General features: G+C 62.9%; 2 protein-coding genes across 7 annotated transcripts in view; both read left to right on the top strand.

Moving 5' to 3' along the window:
* The window catches only part of IKZF4 (IKAROS family zinc finger 4), a 33,972-nt gene extending 18,436 nt beyond the window's left edge, over positions 1-15,536 (top strand). For 4 of the 6 annotated variants that reach the window (XM_064498557.1, XM_064498559.1, XM_064498560.1 and 1 more), the window contains 5 exons: positions 3,409-3,669; positions 4,005-4,172; positions 9,933-10,082; positions 11,126-11,257; positions 11,579-15,536. In XM_064498557.1, the coding sequence (XP_064354627.1) occupies positions 3,409-3,669; positions 4,005-4,172; positions 9,933-10,082; positions 11,126-11,257; positions 11,579-12,303 (1,436 nt within the window). In that variant the 3' untranslated portion in view covers positions 12,304-15,536. Of the gene's footprint in view, positions 1-2,383; positions 3,327-3,408; positions 3,670-4,004; positions 4,173-9,932; positions 10,083-11,125; positions 11,258-11,578 lie in introns of those variants that run through there. The other 2 variants (XM_026120030.2, XM_064498558.1) reach the window with 2 other exon arrangements.
* A 657-nt stretch (positions 15,537-16,193) lies between these two features.
* On the top strand, positions 16,194-18,331 carry RPS26 (ribosomal protein S26). Its single transcript, XM_064498608.1, has 4 exons — positions 16,194-16,353; positions 17,326-17,503; positions 18,005-18,135; positions 18,240-18,331. Exons 1-4 carry the CDS (start codon positions 16,351-16,353, stop codon positions 18,273-18,275), a joined length of 348 nt encoding a protein of 115 aa, XP_064354678.1. The 5' UTR covers positions 16,194-16,350; the 3' UTR covers positions 18,276-18,331.
* Positions 18,332-19,577: the final 1,246 nt, after the last annotated feature.

Consider the following 19,577-nt stretch of genomic DNA (forward strand, 5'->3'; position numbering starts at 1 on the left):
ATCTTAGATTTTCTGCAAAGGACAGTTCTGAGACATAACATGGCTTTTTCACTTGATCATAAGCAAAAGGAATTGAGCACGTGGACTGACTGAAAGGACAATAAAGATCTCTTCCCCTTTAACAGCAGGATGCTAGTGATGGTATTGCCTCTGATCTGACTTGACTTCACAGCTGGTTCATCCAGCAAGCATCGTGCCCCAGAGGAGCAAGAATATTATATAACCTGCTCTGCCAGCAGAGACTTCTCTCCAGCGAGACCGGACTCTGCATTGGTTCTGAAAGGAGAATTACAGAACAATAGTTGGCCTCCCTTCTGTGCCCAGGAAAAAAATAAGTCCCCAGGGGAATGGAAGAAAAGAAAATCAAAGTGCAGCAAACGTCAACTCGTCCAGGCAGCTCCTGCCACTGAGCGAGGAGCTTTTCACTTCATGTTTGTGCACAGAAGCATCCGCTTGCGCTGGGTCTCCTGGACGCTCCCGGTGGAGCGTGGTGGCACCAACAAATAAATAAATGAAGTTCTGCTTTCTCCCCAAGACTGTTTCAGCTGCAGAGTCTCCTCCGGTCTGCAGCCAGCAGTGGCTTTGGCCGGTGGCTCGGCAGACGGTCTGGAAGTGCCTCCGATTGCCAAAGCCTGGGTGTATGCGTAGTTCACGCTGCTGAGAGTCTCCTTGGGAGTGCAACGTTGTCTGCTGTAAGAGTCCAGGAAGGGAAGGAGGGGAGCGAGAGCCAGTATTCCTGGGTTCTTCACCCCGCAATAAACTTAACACAAGGTCGGATGAATCACTCCCATGCTCTTTAATCCCCACTTGCAAAGCGAAGCTGTACCTAGTCTTTGAGGAAGAGCCAGAGCCCTCCTGCCTCTTACATTAAAGGCAACGTAAAAGAGATCTTTTCCTCTCAAAGCGTGCGGCTTGGCTTTCTTCTCCAGCCTTCTTTCCACCTTTCCTGGTGGAAGCGGGAGGTGCAGCCGCCCCAGAACCGCAACGTCTCCTGCTGCCACCATCTCCGCGCTCCGGCGTTCGTGCATCCTCCTTGCGCAGCCGTCAACCCGCAGCCTTCCTGCTCACCCACCGGAAAGGATCATCCCTGCTTCAGCTGCGCATTAAACTTGTGCTACGGTTTGTTCAGAAAGCCCTTAGGCTTTAAAGGTCAAATCCCCTTGATCGTATGGTATCCAGGATGTTACCAAGGTTTCCTTCGGTCTCTGCGGCTGATGCGCTTCTGTCTTCAGTGTCACAAACACGAAGCGAGCCTCCCGCGTCCCCTGAAGAGTGGGTAAGAATTCGCTCTCTCACAAAGAGATGAGTTGAACAAGCCCCAGGGGTCGAGTCAGCATCAGATCTGGAAGCTTCTGGGATTTCTGTGTGGTTATGTTCAGTCTGCTTCGTTCTCACGCCTGCCTCCCCAAGGCAGCTCGGGCTCTGTAATCGCCTGCCCTCCAGGCAGCAGCCCGGAGGCTCCTTTGTGTATATAAAGTTCAGCTCCCTCCAGCCCCCACAGTTCTCCTCTTAAGGGATTGGGAAGAGCCTCCTGCTTTAAATGGAAGAAATAAGAATCTGATATTTAAAGGGTTTCTGTAAATATTTTGTTTAAGTCTGTGGGCTCAGCGAGCTGCCATGCGGGTGACCTGGATTCAGTTTTTCTCCTTCGCCGGCCTCCCGCAGCCTGCCGGGACCAGTGCCGCAGCAGCGGGTAGCGGATGCGATGCGCCGCGCCGCGGCTGTCCCTGGCTGGAGCGTGCTGGGGAGGCTCCCGAGGGGATTCCCTCCGGTTCTCGGCTGCCGACGAGCGGTTAAAGCAGGAGGAAACTTTCCAGCGCGATCGTTTAGACTTGCTCTCCAGCCGAGCAGCTTTGCGCCGAGGCTGAGGATGTCCCGGTGGCAGTTCTGCCTCGAGCAGAGGGTGCAGCTGGCGTTAGGAGGTGGGATAACCGCTCCGCAGCTCGGCCGAGCCATCCGGGGAGGAAGCGCGAAGCATCTGGATAGACAAGTTCCTCCGGAGCCAGGTGGAGGGAGGAGGAGAGGAGAGGGAGAGGTTGCGCTCTCCTTCCCTCTCCCAGTCCCCACGAAGCTGCAACTTGCTCTCGACGGCATGAGCAGCCATCGCTGTCCGGCTGCCGTGTCGTCTTAGGGCCTGTTTGATTTGTGGCATTCCAGAGATCATTAGAATAGCGAGGAATGTAGGTCACGGCTGGCGCATCCACTCGCCTCTCCAGCCTCAGCTCGTGATGCTGCGGAGGGAGAGGAAGGTAGCGGGCGCGGAGGGGGCGAGCAGCCCGCCGGCGGCGTGGGCACGGGGGGCCGGGGCAGGAAACCCGGGGGCTTCGCCCGCCACCCCGGCCCCACGCGCCTTTCACGTCAGACGCCTGTGGAGAAAAAAGTGTTGAGCGTAGCATCTCGTGGTGGCTTTCATGTGCCTTTTTAGCACGGTTTCTCCGGGTCTCCTGCTTTCTCCTGGCATCGGTGTCCTGCTGTCGCCTGGCGCAGGAGCGCTGCACGGCTGCGGCTCCGGAGAGGCTGCTCAGCCCAGCGCTCCAGGACCTTCCCCCGGCGCTGGCGTCGCTCGCCTCCCTTTCCTGGGCTTATCCCACGAGCGCTCTTGGCGTGTGCGGTTCCCAACCGCTGCCCCGCAGGTGTCTGCGCGTTCGTTTCCTTCCTGCGCGCGTTTCCAGGCAGTCGCTGCGAGTCTTGCAGTCTCGCTCGGCTGCCGCGTGACTATTGCAGCCTTTTACGTGCTCGAGGGACCTCGACGGGGCAAAGAGCTCCCCGCGGGAGCCTGGGTCCGGGCCAGGACGTCCGCGGGCTGCCCAGCGAGGCCGTAATCAGCGTGCCTGCAGCAGGAGTGGTTATTTTCAGGCAGCACCATCCTTTTTTTCCTTGTGTGTGTCTTTAGATAGTTGATGGATCCCAGGTCTTCTAGCATAGATGAAAACTTGCAGCGAAGCAATGTTTTCTCTAGTGGGCTGAGATTTACTGACTCTATCTGCAAAGACTCATAGTAGGCGCTTTGTGCCAGTTGATTTTGAGTCTTTACTGATTCAGAGAGTCAAAATTTGGTGTCTTCTGCTTCCTCCAAAGTCCTTTCAACGCAGGAGTGTTTTTTTCCTCTGTCTTTGAATCCAGGGAACAAAATGTTCTTTCTTCAGCTGGTCGCCTTACAAGGCAGAATCCAAAGCAGTGATCTTTGGGGTGTACAAACAAGCTATCCAGCCTGTAACCTCTTGTGATCTGTGTTTGATGTCTGTTCTTAAGTAGTCAAGAAATTAAGAAGATGCACATTTATCACAAACAGCTCACTTAATGCATCAGCAGTATTTCTTTTGGGAGTAAGTCTTTCCTAAACTGCTCCAAACTTCTTTAACTTAGATTTTTTTCCTCCATTGACTGTTTTTATCCTTTCTGCTCCAGCAAACTCTATCAAAGTGGAGATGTACAGCGATGAGGAAGCCAGCCGGCTGCTGTCACAGGATGACCGGATGCTCGAGAAGGAGGACAGCGTGATCGTGGAGGACTCGCTCTCGGAGCCGCTGGGCTACTGCGACGGGACGGGACAGGAGCCGCACTCGCCCGGGGGCATTCGGCTACCCAACGGCAAGCTGAAATGCGACGTCTGCGGGATGGTGTGCATCGGCCCCAACGTGCTCATGGTGCACAAACGCAGCCACACCGGTGAGCAGGCAGCCCCGAGGCTGCCGTCGCCGTCGGCCGTCTCAGCAGGGAGGGCATGGGCTCGGGTGGGCCGAGGGAAGTTTGCGAGGAGGAGTGCCGGGAAGCGTGTGGCTGACCCGTCCGTGCTGTCCCGTCTCCCAGCAGGCAGCAGGTTCATAGCTCCCCGTGTTGGAGGTCGTGGGCAGAGCAGTGTTCGGTGGTTCCCCAGAGCTTTCCTCCTCGGTGTGCTCAGGGCGTCTGGACCCGTGGACAATGCCGGTCTCCCGGGTGGTTGATCTGGGAGCAGACCCGGAGGACGCCTTCAAGCCGGGTTTGACGCGCTGCTTCTCTTGCAGGAGAAAGGCCTTTCCATTGCAACCAGTGCGGCGCCTCCTTCACCCAGAAGGGAAACCTGCTGCGTCACATCAAATTGCACTCCGGCGAGAAGCCCTTCAAATGCCCCTTCTGCAACTACGCCTGTCGCAGGAGGGACGCGCTCACCGGCCACCTGCGGACGCACTCAGGTGGGTGGCTCGGCCCTGCCGTCCTCGGACCAGGGGCCTTAGCGGGGAGGAGGAGGAGGCAGGGGAGAACACACAGAGGTGGGACAAAACCCGGGGTTGAGCCCAGCTTCCCAAAGCAGCAGCCCTGGTCACACGGCTGAGAGCTGCTGGGGTTGTTTTCCCATCAGCTCTCGGTTTGCTGCGGTCGCTGCACCTCTGTGTCGCGGTGCTGAGCAGGTCTGCCGAGGGCAGAGCGTGCACGCGGGAGGTCACGTCGGTGTCTTGCCGATGGGCTGGGAACTGCCCTGGCTGGAGCAGTGTCTGCTGGGCTTTGTGCTACCACGTTTCTGTAGTTTCTTGGGGTTATTGCATCTCTTTATTAAAATCTATTAAACATTTATCTTTATTGAGGCAAGACAGGTCCCACCCTTGGGTGTGCCCGCTCCGGTGGAAACGAGCGCTGAGGGGTTTCGTTTGTGTGTTGTTTTGACATTGTCCTTTCTAAATACGACATTTGAGATGTGGTTTTCACCCTCCGGTTCCGTGATGTAACAGCTGGCTGAGGCCACGGGTGGGAGTGAGACGCCAGCCAGCCCCTGCTCTGCGGTCGCTTTCCCTTGATTTGCCTGGCGGAGTGTTTCTGCGGCGCTGCCGGGGCTTTTGCAGCTCACGCACATGGTTTTGAGCACCTGTGACTCCCCTCCCTAACCTTTTGAGAGCCTCGTGTGCTTCCTTTAAGGAAGAAAACCTGCCCGCTGGAGACTGTTCAGCTCACGGTCCTGCCTGGGAGCCTTCGCTCAACCCAGCTCCCCCCTCGCAGCCCGGGCTGGGTCCCGGCTGCCTTTGGGTTTCTGCCCTGCGCCCTCCTCGGCCAGAGGGTCGGGGGTGAAGCTCCCGTCCGGCTGTGGCCGAGTCTTCCCGCTTCCCTGTTTCGTTTGGGAGTTTGTCGTTACCCCTCCCACCGCCGAGACCTTCCTGGGAGCCGCAGCAGGGAAACCTGGGCAGTTTAATCTGGCTCCCGGAGCCGGGAATGGAGCCTGGGAACCCGCCGGCCTGTTTCCACCTGGGCTTCGCGTGTCCCGCTGCGGTGCGAGGCGTTTCGGGGGGTCGCAGGAGCTTTCGCTTTGGTTGTTTTCTCTCTGGACATCCCCGCTGCAGAGGGAACAAGCTGCTCTCAGCACAAACCTTTCCTGGCCCCTTGGCTGCCTGGCGCTCCGGCCTGGCCGGGTTTGGCAGCGGGTGGCACGTTTGATGCTAAGGTGATCAGAAAGCCGTCCGTTTACCCCCGGGAAGGAACGGAGGTTAGCGGCCTAGGGCTTTGCCAGCTGATGGGGAGAGCTGCCAAAGAAAGCCGTTCCCTAGATTTTTTCCTTATCTCTGAGGGGGAAAAAAAAACCCTGAAATAAGCCAGCGGTCGGAGGCAGAAACCGTCATGTCATTGACTCTGCGAGAGCAGCGCGTGCGTCTCCTCCCACCCCGCGCGGAGGCTGGGGAGCGGCAGGCTCCAGCGACGGCTCCCGCGACCGGCCGAGCCGCGGCCGCGGCACCTCCAGCCCCCGGCTCTCCCGAAGAGTCCTCCAGTCTGGAGCGATCAGCATCATCCGCCTGCCTCCCCCTCCGCCCCCGTCTTTTCCCGGTCTTTCGGGGCCACGGCGAGCCGGCTCCGAGCCGTGCTCCATCTTGGGCAGCGCTGCGTCGGCTCAGGGAGGAGTTTGAGGGCTGCGGCATCGTCCGCCGGGGGCTCACGCTGCCGGCGGCCCGGGATTTTTGGCAGCGGATGGGAGACCAGAATCGCCCCTTCGCCAGCCCAGCGTGGCTGCGAAACCGGAGGGGTCCTCGTCCTCCCGAAACACCCGTGTCTGGAGCAGAGAGTCCCGCTAGGAACTAGGAGACCCGCTGGGTCTCCGGTCTCGGCTCTGTTGAGCTCCCCTGGTCTAAGGAGCCTCGGGGCTCCCTAGTCGCGTCTCCTCCCGGGGGTTCAGATCCCAGCTTTGTGCCCGGGCTCCGGCTGCGCCCCGAGCCTCCGCACTGGCTCCCCGGCACGGGGCCGCGTCGCCGTCCCTGTGCTGCCCGGCACGGCGAGGGTCGTCGTGAGCCGCCAGCGCTCGCGTCGAGAGGCGCGGAAGTGGGACAAGTCCACGCAGCATATCAAACAGAAATTAGTCTTTATGGGAGCTAATTACTTAGAAAACCTTCGTTTAATGTGGATTTCACAGGCGAAGGTCTCGCGGTTACCCTGCCTGGGCGGAAGGCAGCTGGGCTCGGCTCTCCCTCCCTCTCCCGTAACTAGAGGCATGTGCGTTTCATGCCGTCCCCACGAGGGACGCGGAGGCTTTCATCTCGGAAGAAGTGCTGTCCAAAAATAAGCGAGGTATTAAAATCCAGATCAAACAGGCTGCATCGCTCTGAAATAGATGAGAAGCCGCAGCCCCCGCGCGGGATGCGGCGATGAGACGCCCGGCCCCGGGGACCGCCGTGCTCCCAGGCCTCGCCGCTTCCCAGCCCGGGAAGCGGAGGAACCTAGAGCCTGTGTGCGGCAGGAGCGTTTCTGTTTGTCGTGATCCGTCAAAGGAAACTTCTTTCCGTGGGGAGCGGGCCGGGAGGAAGCAGCCGCGCCGGGACGTCGCTGCGATGGGCAGCGCGGTGCAGCGGCCCCGGCTCTGCGATCGCACCTTGGCTGCGCGGGCCGCGGGGACAGCTCGGGCCACGCGTCCCCGGAGAGAGGCTCCAGCGCAGTCAGACAGTTGTCGAGTCCAAGCCAGGATCCTGGGGGCAAGTTTCCTCCGAGGAGGCAGGAGCTGCAGGACGCCAACCGCAGAGCTTCCCAGCTCCGGCTTGGAGAGGAAAGCCGGGTCCCGGCGTGGCCGTCAGGAGAGTTCTGAAGCACAAAAGAATGCAGAGTTTTGGGTTGCTTTTTGTGTTAGGAGTAACAAAGCCGAGTCATTTAGGGAACTCAGCTTGAAAGCTGAGCAAGTGATAGAGATTAATGAGCTATAATGGAATCGGGAGCCAAAGCTCTAGCATCTAAATTGCTGCATTTGAGGAATAAATTCCTAACGCACATTTTTGTGTTCATGCTTGGAGGCTAGTGGTCTCCTCGCCTCCCTCGAGGCTGTGGCAATGCCGCCGCGCGGGGAGGGCCGGGAGGAGAGGCGCGCGCTTGTCGTCAGCTCCTCCGAACTGATTTCTGCCCCGGAGCTGCCGTGGGGAAATGCGTGGTGGCTCCCGAAGGCCGGCATCGGCTTGCGGCTTGGCTGGGCTGCGGGGCCGAAATGGGGCAGGGACGCGCTGCTGTAACCGGAGCTCCTCTTCTTGCGGCCCGTGGCCGGTTTTGGCTCCCGCGGTGGCGGCTGGCGAAGGCTCTTGCAGTTTGTTCAGGCCGGATTTGGTGCTTTCCGCCTTGGATCTGCCGCGCGGCTCTCTTTTGCCTGGAGATGAGGGAGACTTGGTCCAGGCGAAAATTACTGGTCACTGTGGCCGAAGGGAATTGGGAGACCGATTCGGTGGGAACTGGGTGTTTTGCTCCCCCAGGTGCTGACCTGTGACATGGAGACAAGCGCTGGGGTCGGATGGACTCGGGATTTTAGCGCGTGGCGCTGTGCTTGGTCTTGCGACGCAGGGCGTCGTGCCGGGCTGCGGCCGGGTCTGGCCATTGCAAGTTGCAAGTTCTCTCCCATCCTCGTCCCACCCCGGACTTCAGCTTTGAACGCGTTGCTTTGCCCCTCGGCTCCGTTTTCTCCTCCAGCCTCCCCGGCGCTGCCTTTCCGCAGGCTCGCGGAGGGCTCCGGGGCTCCCACGAGTGCCGCCGGCGAGGCCGCACGCCTGGAGACGCTGGCCCAGCTTTCCAGGGCCAGAGCAAAACATTTCTCAGGAATCCAGGTGCCTGAGTCAGGGGGAAACGATAATTCACCTACAACCTGAAAACGTATTTTTGAAAAGCAGTTAAAGGTTAAACCACAAGCGACAAAAACAACCCTTTAAATCTGACAGAAACAGAAAAAGTCTGGTCCAGGCAAGTCTCGAGCGTGGCGGTCTCGGCAGAGAGCACGCTCCTCCCCGAGACGGGGCGAGCGCGGCACGAGCGGCTTCCGCGCTGACTAACGCGCTCCGGCGTCGGCGCTTCCGACGCGGAGGGCGAAGCGCTCCGGCTTTGAGCAAAATTGGCTGATATTGGGCTGTTGCTCCGCTGTGAGCGGAAAACAGCCTTTGGTGCCCCACGTGTTTCGGGATGACCCCCCCGGCGAGCTCCAGGCCGCCCGGACGGGTGCACGTGGGGTCAGGCTGCAGGGCCGCTCTCCTCTCCGTCCCGCCCGAGTGCCCAAAAAGCACCGAAATGGCCCGGAGAATCCACTCGACCCCCTGCACTCGCATCTCCTCCCCATCAGCATCTTCCCTCCTGCTCCAGAAGGGATGCAGCGCGCCGGGATGCTGCCGCCCGGCCCTTGGCGCTCGTGTCCCCTGCGCCCCCCCCGTCATCTGGAGGGCCGGGGACCCTCGCGCCCTTTCCCCGTGCAGGGTGCCGGCCCGTCCGGTGCTGCGCACGCTCGATTGGCGCCAACGCGGCGCTCGGAGCAAAACCCCCCTGTCAGCACTTGCGTTTCCCCCTCTCCTGCGCAGGCAGCCACCTCGTCAGGATGGAAACTGCGCGGGGCGTTCGAGATACCATCTCCCCTCGGGAGGTGTCATGAGTTTTCGCTTTAAGTAGTCTGTCGGTTGAAACGCGCAGATGATGAAACGGAGCGTGCCACCCGCCCCGGGAGCAGCGCCGGGGTCCGCGGGGCTGCGCGCCGACCTCGGGCGACTTCGGTGATTTTCAGCCAGAAGTGAGGAAATTGGGAGAGGAGAGAGCAAAAACTGACGGCGGTCTTATCGCGAGTCCCGGGGTGCGCGGGCTCCACGCAGCAGCCGAGCGCTGGCCAAACCGCCGTGTGCTTTGCAGCGAACGCAGGGCTGAGAAATGCTTAGCGACGTTTAAAAAGTCGGGGGGATTTCCAGCGTGCTCCAGCCACCCTCCTTAAATACCGCCGCCGCCGTCGGGGCTGCCCGGCGCTGTGGCCCTGCCATGCTCGCGGGGCAGCACGGGACGTGAGCGCGGGCAGCTGCTGGGAGCCGATGCTGCTGAGAGCGGCAGAGCACAGGTAAAAGCCGGGTCAGAGGTGTTTTGTAATAGATGTTCAGCCAGATTATGGTTTATTTTCATAGCTTTCCATCTCTTAAAATCTGGGGGCGTGCAGCCCTTTTCTTGCTGCTCTCTGGCAGGGAGCAGCAGTCGAGGCGGCAGGTCGGAGCCGGCGGCGCGAGCAGCCGGGGCGCTCAGTAACCCTGTCTGGGCGCACGGCGAGCAGGGAACCGCCAAGGTACAAGCTGAGAATTGGAGGTTTTGGGTCCTGTTCTCCGCTCTGCAGACTGGTGCTTTGACCGTGCTCTGGAGCCAGCTGCAGCCAGTTCACCGCGCTGCCGGTGCTGTTTACAGAACACTTTCTACTGACGCACCAAAACACGAGACCTGGTGCCGGCGAGCAGGTCCGTTCCCTGCGGCACGTCTAGGCGATCAGACGTGCCAGCGGGCCGGCAGCGAGGTCGCTGCCCTGCTGCAGCGCTGCCTGTTAGAGCGGCCGCTGCCCTGCCGGCACCAGCCAGGCCCTGCTGCTTTTCCCTCGTCGGCTCCTCCTCGTTTCCAGCCCTTTCCCGGGCTCTTGCACGAGGGCTGCAGGCGGCTGCGGCGGCTTCGTTGCAATAGATCTGTTCTTACGGCCAGGATCTTGTTTTCATGTTTTGCAGTCTCCTCCCCCACAGTCGGCAAGCCCTACAAGTGCAACTACTGCGGCCGGAGCTACAAGCAGCAGAGCACGCTGGAGGAGCACAAGGAGCGCTGCCACAACTACCTGCAGAGTCTGAACACTGAGCCGCAGTCGCTGGCCAGCCAGCAAGGTCAGTGCCGCGGTGACCGGCGCGGGGGTCCCCACGTCCTCCTGGCTCTGGGACGACGCGAGGGGTAACCGCGGGGTGGGAAACCGGGACGTGGTTTCGCTTTCCAGCCCTGCCGCCGACTGCAGGGTCGAGCTTTGGGCACGTCCTTGCCGTCGGAAAAGAGGGACGATGGCCCGGGGGGCGAGCGTGAGCCCCAGAGCTCTCCCCTGGCCCGGGGACCCTGGGATGAAAGGTGCTATGCGTGTGTGGTTAATGCCGCAAACCTGTGGAAGTGCAAAGTGTTACCTCGTTCGCTCTTCTCCGTGCCGCTTTTCAGAGCACCTTGCGTTGAAGCACATCCTTGTCCCGTAATCCTAGCACAAGGCCTACCGGGCGTGTTTTCCGTAAAGAGCGAAACACAACTGTGCCACTGTGATTTAGGGGATTTAACCTTGCGGGCAGGTGTTTGCAAACAAACAAGGGGTGACTCGGAAGCACGTTCTCTTTCCTCCTCGGACCCTGGAGATAGACCTCCTGTGTTTGCTGCGTTGGCAAAGAACCAAACCCTGGGTTTTGGCTCCTCGCCCTTTTGGAGCGAGACCTGGTCCTCCTACCGTCACTGGTATTTACGGTGAGGTTAGTCAGTCAGAGGCTGTACAGACACTTTAACCAGATGATCTGTGACCTGCTGGGCACAGGGACAGCAGAGTTGTCCTCACGGCAGCAGCATGGGGCAGGTCTCTCCATGCTGGGGTTGAGAGCCAGCAATGAAAGCGGGGCTGCTCCAAACCGTCGAAGCCAGCTCCCCTTCCCCAGAGTGGCAGGAATGGGCCCAGCTTGGCCGAGAAGGGAGGTGAGCGGCTGCTGGCGCTTCCCTGCGATCGATTCACCTCCAGACCTGGACCAGGGAGCCCGGGCGCCTTTCCGTGGGTCTGTCCCGGCCGCCCCAGCTAGAAGAGGGCAGGAGCAACGTGCCTCGCGCGCTGGCCGTGGAGTCCCCGGCCGGGGTCGCAGAGCGCCTGTCCCTCGGTTGCTGCCTGAACGGGTTTCCCTTGTCTTGCCAGGTGACGAGATGCGAGACCTGGAGATAGTGCCGGACTCTCTGCTTCACCCCTCATCCGATCGGCCGACGTTTATTGACCGGCTGGCGAACAGCCTCACCAAACGGAAGCGATCGACACCTCAGAAATTCGTGGGTAAGGGGATGCCCCCTTGCTTCCCGGGCAGACAGGAGAGAGGAGGAGGAGGAGGAGGAGGAGGAGCCCCTAGGCGCTGGAGCAGGGCTTGAGCGCCTGGCCAGGACCCCCAGGAGCGAGACTCTGCACTTACAAATGCCACCAGTGTTTGCATAGCGCCTTTCACCCCACGGTCCCCGCGCGGGAGGGCTTCCCCGGGCTGGCGCGGGGCAGGTCTTGCGCGCGGCGCGGGGGGAGAAGGCCCTGGCGGGTCGCTGAAGCCGGGCTCCGAGCAGCGCGCGTCAGGGCTGCTTGTGCTGAGGCCGCTCTCCCTCCCTGCAGGGGAGAAGCAGATGCGATTCACCCTCTCAGACCTCCCCTTCGACGTGAACTCCGGCTTCGAGAAGGACGTGGAGATGGTCTCGGCCCACCACCCCCTCGACCCCTCTTACGGCGGCTCCCTGTCGCTGATGGGAGGAGAACACCTTCGCCCGCTCCGGCTCCCCCCCACAAACTGCATCTCCGAGGTCACCCCCGTGATCAGCTCCGTCTACACCCAGATCCAGCCCCTGCCGGGCCGGCTGGAGATCCCGGGGAGCCGCGAGGCCGCCGAGGGGCACGAGGACGTTGCGGACGGGGTGCAGGTGGTGTACCGGGGCCGGGAGCAGGGCGTATCGCCCAGCAACGGCTGCCAGGACTCCACGGACACGGAGAGCAACCACGAGGAGCGGACCTCGCAGCTGCCGGCGGCCAACTGCGCCAGCAGCCGCCAGAGCCCGGCCTACGCCAAAGAGGACGCCAAGCTGCAGGAGGGCCCCCCGGCCGCCCGCTCCACGCCCAGCTCAGCCAAAGACGCCCTGCGCGTGGTCAACGAGGACGGGGAGCAGATCCGGGCCTTCAAGTGCGAGCACTGCCGCATCCTTTTCCTGGACCACGTCATGTTCACCATCCACATGGGCTGCCACGGCTTCAGAGACCCTTTCGAGTGCAACATCTGTGGCTACCACAGCCAGGACCGGTACGAGTTCTCCTCCCACATAGTGCGGGGCGAGCATAAAGTCGGCTAAACCCCCCCTCCTCCCCCGTCCCCCCACCTGCCCTCGACTCTTCCTCTGTCTCTAGCTCAGCCCCTCCACCCCCAGGGCATGGAACTGTTGTTTTTTCTTTTATACTCCTTTGCACTGACTTTGGCTACAAAAATATTTAAAAAAAAATCAATAACTAAAAAAAACCAACCCCTCCCGAAGAGGGGGAGCTCTTAACAATTTGCCTTTTTATAAATGGAGTTATTTAAATATTAACAGACTTTTTTGTGCTTTCTCCCCCTCTCTCACCTCCCTCCGTTATTTATTAAGCTTTTCAGTTTCTCTTTTTATAACTCTTTTTTTCCCAAAGTCTCGCTTGAATTTTTGAGACCGGTCCTGCTCTGTCCCGCCCCGGTGCCGAGGGGACTCTTCGCCGTGCAGAGCAGGGCTGGAGGTTTGAGCTCTTCTCTCGGCGCGATCCCGGCATCACCCGTCCCCGCTCGCGGGCGAAGCCAACCTCAGATTAGGTGCTAAAACCCGCAGAACGGCCCTTCCCCTGGGCCGCGAGCCAGCTTCGCCCGGCGGGCGCCTGGGGGCCGTTGCGCCTGAGCTTTGACGAGTTTCTCTGTGGCATTAAATGCGCGGGAGGTAAAGCGGGGCCCGTGCTTCTCCGCGGTGCGGCTCTCGAGCGTGCGGGACGGCGAGGCAAAGCCCGCGAGGGCGACCGGCAGAGCCGCTTCGTTGGCCAACTTGAATTTTGCCCGGCCTCGTGGTATTTAAGGGCCCCTCGAGCCGGGCCCTGCTTGGACGGGTGAGGCGGTGGCCGCGGAGGTCGCGAGCATCTGCCTGGATCCAACCGGGCGCAGGAAGCTTGGGAAGATGGTGAGCGTCGTTGGGGCTCGATCCTGCCGTCCGGGGTTTCCTCCTCTTCCTCGGCGCAGCCCGCGGCGAGCGGAGGCTGCCGCCTCGCTTTGCATCTCTCGGCCGGGACGAACCCGGCGTCCCTCTCCGCACCCCGGCTGGGCTCCGGCCGCGGCACCGGCGAGCTGCCGGAGGGCAGAGCCTCGGAGCAGCAGCTCGGCACGAAACGGGCCGTTGCCGGCCGCGAGTCCCGAGGGGGCCAAAGCCCGTCGCCTTCTCCGCGCGGCCGTGCACGAGCTGCTTCCCCCGGCGCTCTTGGTCCTTGGACAATTCGCAGCCTGATTTTTTCGCTGTTTCGTAGTTCACGCCCTGCTGTTTTTGCACGGAGGAGTCCGGGCGATGGCGAAAGCCCTGCCGGCTGCACCGCTTCCCCTTCGGCCCCGCCGGCGGGACGCGGGTCCGGGCTCCAGCGCTCGCGGCGGGAGCTGGTGTCACCCGCTGCATCCAGCTGCCTCCTGCTAGGTGCATCCTGCCCCGTCGCGTGCCGGGGGCGGATTGCCGGGAGCCGGCTTGGTCACCGGAGCGGGACGCCTCGGGAAGGGGCTCGCGGGCGCCGGGGGCTTTCGGGGCAGCGCGGGTGCATCCCCGGCGGGAGCCCTCGGGAAAGGGCTTTTGCGGCGCCTGCAGACCGAGCCGGGGAGGCTGTCGATAACCAAAAATTACATAAATAAACCCAAGTGCGAGCGGGGCTTTGAGCCGCGTCCTCGGCGCTCATCCCCGCTGCGGCTGCCACCGGCCCCACGGCTCAGGGTGGAGGGGACCGCGGCGTGGGGAGCGCGGGGCGCGGGATCTCTGCTTCGTCCCAAGGCCCAAGATGCATAAAAAGTCACTCAGTAGCAGCTCACCAGACTGCTCTCTTGAGGTTGAAACCAAAGGCTGTTCTTTTTTCTATGAAAACAAACAAAACCACCTCACGAGTCGGCAACTCTCGTTGCTCTTAATTTTTCTTTCCTTTTCTTTCTTGCTTTTCTGTTGGCGGTGTTTGTGTATCGAGATGTGAATTGCGGAGCCGTGTCTCAGCGCAAGCTGTCGGGTCTGATGCGGGGTTGCTCGGCAGTGGGGCCGTTCCCCAGCCGTTCCCGTCCCCCCCCCAGCCCAGCGCCCCACGGCGCGGGAGCCCTCGTCCCGCTGCCCCAGGGAGCAAAGCTCTGCTCCCTGCCGAAGACCGGGGGGAGCTGCCGAAATTAAGGTGAAAACATTTGGGGGATTCATTTTCCCCAGCGCATGGAGGTCCCGGTCTGGGACTGGGAGTCCGGGCGGGATTTGGGGGATTTGGGCCGGCTCGGGGAGCGTCCGCGGCTCCCGGGACAGTGCAGAGCCGGGGAGGAGCGGCCGAGGGCCGGCGCGGATGTGACCGGGGCGTCCGACCGCCCGGAGCTCCTCCGCCCGGGGTGAAATCCTGCTTGTTTTCCGTAACGAAGCAATAAAAGTCAGAGTGGATGTGCGACGTCTCCGGGCGCGCTGGGGCGGTGCCAAGCCGGCGGGTTGGACTGTGCCCTGTTCCCGGCTCGTTCCCACCCGGAAAGGTTGCTTTTTTCGCGGGAGGGAGATTTTCGCGTGCGGTTGCGGGGTGGAAAGTGCGGTTTGTGCAGGCGAGCCGGGCTGTGCCGTGCCAGGCGCTCTCCAGCCAGGATGGGGCCGGGAAAGCCGCCCTGCTCCCCCTGCCCGCTTTTCCGACCCGCGTTGCGCTCCCGCTCCCTCCCCGGCCGCGCACGCGGTGCCGCTCGGCTCATCCCTCCCCGACTGTTATTCCCAAAAACGTGTGAAGCCGGAGCAAAGACCCGCGATTCACGGCGAAGCCCCGCGGCGCCCCCCGCCTCCCCCCGCCAGCCCCCGTGTCCAAGCCGGAACAAACACAGCAATCAAAAGGGTTTTTTTTAAAAAAAAAGGAAAAAGAAATGGAAGTTCTGAAATTTATAAACAGTTTTTTTCCTGTATCTCTCTTTTCTTTTACCTGTAAAAGAGTCTAAAACAAATGTAGGAATTTTGTAAAACTCCAGGTCGCTTTACTTGTGTAAATATATATATTTTTTAATCAGATGTATGAAGAACAAAACAATGATGTGCAATACCCCGACCCCGTTCCAGTTACGACCTCTCCCTCCTTTCTAACGAGTTTTCATTTGTATATCGTTAATGGATTTGCTGTTGTCTTTGTTTTTTCCTTTTTTTGTGAGGTTAGACTCGCTTTTGAGAGAGAAAAACAGAAAAAAAACAAAACCCAACTCTTACCGCAAAAGCTTTTTGTATCTGTAATATATTGTAAGTAAATATTTGTGTAATGGAGATATACTACTGTAAGTTTTGTACTGTACTGGCTGAAGGTCTGTTATAAATAAACATGAGTAATTTAACGCCTCTCTTTTCTTCCCAATGGGGGGTGCCCCCCCCACACGCGGATGGGGGGCAGGATGCCTGGGCCCTCCCCAAGGGTTTGGGGGGGGGAGGGCACTGGGGGCCCCCCAGGATGTGAGGAGGGCACTGGCGGCCCCCAGGATGTGGAGGAGACACTGGGAACCCCCCCAGGATGTGGGGAGGGGGCACTGGGGGCCCCCTCAGGACATGGGGAGGGGGCACGGTACTGCCCCCCCCGTGGGTTTTGGGTGTGGGGTGCTGCTGGGGTCCCTCCCCAAGAGTTTTGGGGGGGAACGCTGGGTTCCCCCCCAGGATTTGGGGGGGGCTGGGGGTCTCCCACAGGGTGCTGGGGGGAGCTGGGGCCGCCCAGGATTTGGGGGGGGGCTGGGGTGTCCCACAGGGTGTTGGGGGGGTCCCGGGATTTGGGGGGGGGGGCAGGAGGCCTCCGGCCCCCCCGGCCCAGGACTACATTTCCCAGCGTGCCCCGCGGCGCGGGGGGGGGGCGCACGTGGCGCCGGCGGCGCGCGCAGGTCTTCTCGCACTGCGCGTTGCGTGGGATCCCTCCGCCGCGCGGGCGCGCCGCGAAGGGAAAGTAGTCCCTTCCCCCCCTCTTCCCCCTCCGCCGCGGCGGAGCCCCAGAACGCTCCGTCCCCGCCGCTGCCGCCGCCCCGAGTCGGCCGCAGGGTCCCGCCGGGGCTGTCCGGGGCCGGTGGGGAGCGGCGGCGCCGGGGGCTGCGGAGGAGACGCTTCCGGGGCGGAGGAGGGCTATATAATGGCGGCGGCGCGGCGGCCGGATCCTCTTTCGGCTCCAAGATGGTGAGCGGCGGCGCGGCCGAGGGGGTTCGGGGGCCCCGGGGGGGCCTTAGCGCGGCCCGGGGGGGCCGGGGCGGCGCTTTCGGGGGCCGGGGAAGGGTCGGAAGCCCTTGGGTACCGGGGGAGGCTGGTCTGGGGGCCGGGGAGGCTGTGGGGGGGGGCGATGTGGGGCGGGGGGGGCAGAGGGAGGCTATAGGGGGACTGCGAGGGCCGATGTGGGGCAGGAGGGGCCATGAGGGGACTGCGAGGGCCGATGTGGGGCAGGAGGGGCCATGGGGGGCAGAGGGAGGCTATAGGGGGATTGTGAGGGCCGATGTGGGGCAGGAGGGGCCATGGGGGGCAGAGGGAGGCCACGGGGGGACTGCGAGGGCCGATGTGGGAAAGGGGGAGGCTATGGGGGACCGTGGGGGCCCGTCTGGGGCAGGGGTTGCGATCGGGAGGCCCTCTGGCCCCGTGGGGGGCAGGGGAGGCCGCGGGGCCCCACAGGGGTGCAGAGGAGCCTCGTAGGAGCTGCTGGGGTCTGTGGTGGGCCCATAAGGACAGGGGGCCTGGAGGGGTCTTGGGTGCTCTGTGGGGCAGAGGCGTTGCTGCGGGGGGGTGGGGTCCCTGTGGGGAGTGTGGGGGTTCAGGGGCTGGGGGCACCGTGTTTGGCGTTTGGGTGGTGCCTGGGTTGAGAGGGGCCCATACGGGGTTTGAGGGTGTTGAGGGAGGCCGGAGGCAGTGCAGGGTGGGGTGTGGGGTGACGGGGATGTGTGGGGCAGCTGGCAGGGATGGGAAGCCCCAAAGGGGACGGTGGTGGGGCTGGGTCCAGGGCGAGCGGAGGGGTTGAGGCGACGGGGGCCCGTCAGGCCTTGCGGCCCCGGCATCACCTCCACGGCAGCGGGTGGGGTTGGGGTCTGAGGCCCGGAGACGGGGGCGACGCTTTTGGGAGCGGGGCCTCGGGTTCATTCCTTGGTCTCTGCCTTCCTCTCCCAGACGAAGAAGAGAAGGAACAACGGGCGGGCCAAGAAGGGCCGCGGGCACGTCCAGCCCATCCGATGCACCAACTGCGCCCGCTGCGTCCCCAAGGACAAAGCAATCAAGAAGTTTGTCATCAGGAACATTGTCGAGGCGGCAGCAGTCAGGGACATCTCTGAGGCCAGCGTCTTCGACTGTAAGGGCCGGAGTGCGGGGGGTCCTGGCGGGGGGTCCTGGCCTGCCTGTCCCGTGGGTTCCCCTTGATTCGGGAGTGGCCCTGCTCCCGTTGCCTGGGGTGACCTCCCTCGGTCACCGTGGCGGTGGGAGGTGGCTGGGTGCTGTAAACAGCTCCGTCCTCTTCCGCACACCAGCCCCGGGGGCACCGCCGGGCCGTTCACGTGGGAACCAGCTCCCAGCGCTCCCGCTCCTGGGGCAGCACTGGCTCGGGAAGACGCGGGAGGTCACTGGAGCGCTGCGGAGCCGGGACCTGCTGCGCTGCCGTTGACGTGCTCCGTTGCCCGCCGGCTCCTCCCGCGCGGGGATGCGAAGGGGACGAGCTTTGCCTCAGGCTTTTGGGGATAAACAGCAGAGGAGGGGCTGGAAGCTGTGCAGCAGACGGGGGGGCCCGAGCCTGTCTGTGTGCTCCGGTGCTGGGGGACCCCTGCGCTGCCCCCCCTGACCCCACTCTCGCCCCCAGCCTACGTGCTGCCCAAGCTGTACGTGAAGCTGCATTACTGCGTCAGCTGCGCCATCCACAGCAAGGTGGTGAGGAACCGCTCCCGGGAGGCCCGCAAGGACCGCACCCCCCCGCCCAGGTTCCGGCCCGCCGTACGTATCGGGGCCGGGCTGGGGCGGGCAGCTGTGGGGCAGCCCCCCGAGGGGGGATTTACTGCCCCCAAACGTTGCTCACGCTCTCCCTCTCTCTTCCGCAGGGTGCTGCCCCGCGACCTCCCCCCAAGCCCATGTAAAGCGACTCCGGCTGAAAATGTGTCGAGAAGCAGCCTAAATAAACGATTTCACACTGGCCCCGGCTGAGCGTGTGTGGGGCTGGGGGATGCCGGGGGGGTGTTTGGGGGGGTCCCGGAGCGGGGGGAGCCTCCGAGGGGCACCTCATCCTGGCGGGGGCTGCGGGGGGGGCAGCCGCGCCGGGCGTTCCCGGGAGCGGCCGGTCTTCCCGGTCCGGCAGCCGGGCGCTATTGTTGGTGCTCTTTGCCCGGCTGGCGCTCGCCAGGGCCAACAACCGTCCTGTTTACAACAGGAGAGGGAAGGGGTGTGTGTAAGGGTGTGTGTCTGTGTGTACACCCGTGTCTGTGTGTGTGTGTACACACCTGTGTGTGTCAGAGCAGGGAGGGGAAGCTCCCGGCCTCCTCTGGGGCAGCCCCCTGCCCGTGGGGCTGCTCAGAGCAGGGCACTGCCTGGCTCTGCCCCCAAGGTGCTGGGGGGCCGGGACAGAGCCTGGCTGTGGGGGCTGGGGCTGCCCCCCAAATCCTGGGGGGGGGGATCAGGAGCTGCCTGAGGCAGGACCTGGCTGGCAGGGGGCCGGGATGGTCCTGGGGGGCTGTGGGAGGCCAAGCTTCGTCCTGGGGGGCTGGATGGGGTCGAGGGGCCCCAGCAGGGTCAGATCTTTGCCTTGGGGGGGGCAGGAGAGGGCTGGGAGACTGCAGTGGGGCCAGGTTTGTCCTGGGGGGCTGGATGGATGCGAGGGGCTCCAGTGGGGCCAGGCTTCACCCTGGGGGACCTGAGGGTGTCGGGGGGCTGCAGTGGGGCCAGGTTTGTCCTAGGGGGCTGGATGGGGTTGAGGAGCCCCAGTGGGGCCAGGCTTTTGCTATGGAGAATTTGGGGGCTGCAGTGGGGCCAGGCTTCCCCCCAGGAGACCCGGAGGGGCAGGAGGCTGCAGTGGGGCCAGGTTTCTCCTGGGGGCTGGATGGATGTGAGGGGCTCTGGTGGGGCCAGGCTTCACCCTGGGGGATCCAAGGGACCTGGGGGGCTGGATGAGGTCGAGGCCCCCCGTGGGGCCAGGCTTTTGCTCCGGGGGGGCTGGAGAGGGCCGGGGGCTCCAGAGGGGCCGGGCTTTGTCCCGGGGGGCTGCAGCGGGGTCAGGTTCCCCCCGGGGCGGGACCCGCGGCGGGACCAGGTTTCGCCCCGTCGGGGCCGGTGCCGGGACGCCTGGGTCCCCCGCGGGGGGGGGTCGGGGGTGCCCAGCCCCGGGGCGGGGGGGGGGCGGCAGGGGGAGGTCCGGGCCCGGGGGGCGGCGGCGGCCGGGGCGCACC

Source organism: Dromaius novaehollandiae, chromosome 28 (assembly GCF_036370855.1).
Source record: "Dromaius novaehollandiae isolate bDroNov1 chromosome 28, bDroNov1.hap1, whole genome shotgun sequence".
NCBI classification, from domain to species: Eukaryota; Metazoa; Chordata; class Aves; order Casuariiformes; family Dromaiidae; genus Dromaius; species Dromaius novaehollandiae.

Bases quoted from the DNA above. Each gene is read 5' to 3' on its own strand.
- RPS26 (XM_064498608.1), top strand. The intron at 17,504-18,004 runs GTAAGGGCCGGA...TCTCGCCCCCAG, and splicing joins TGAGGCCAGCGTCTTCGACT to CCTACGTGCTGCCCAAGCTG. The intron at 18,136-18,239 runs GTACGTATCGGG...TCTCTTCCGCAG, and splicing joins CGCCCAGGTTCCGGCCCGCC to GGTGCTGCCCCGCGACCTCC.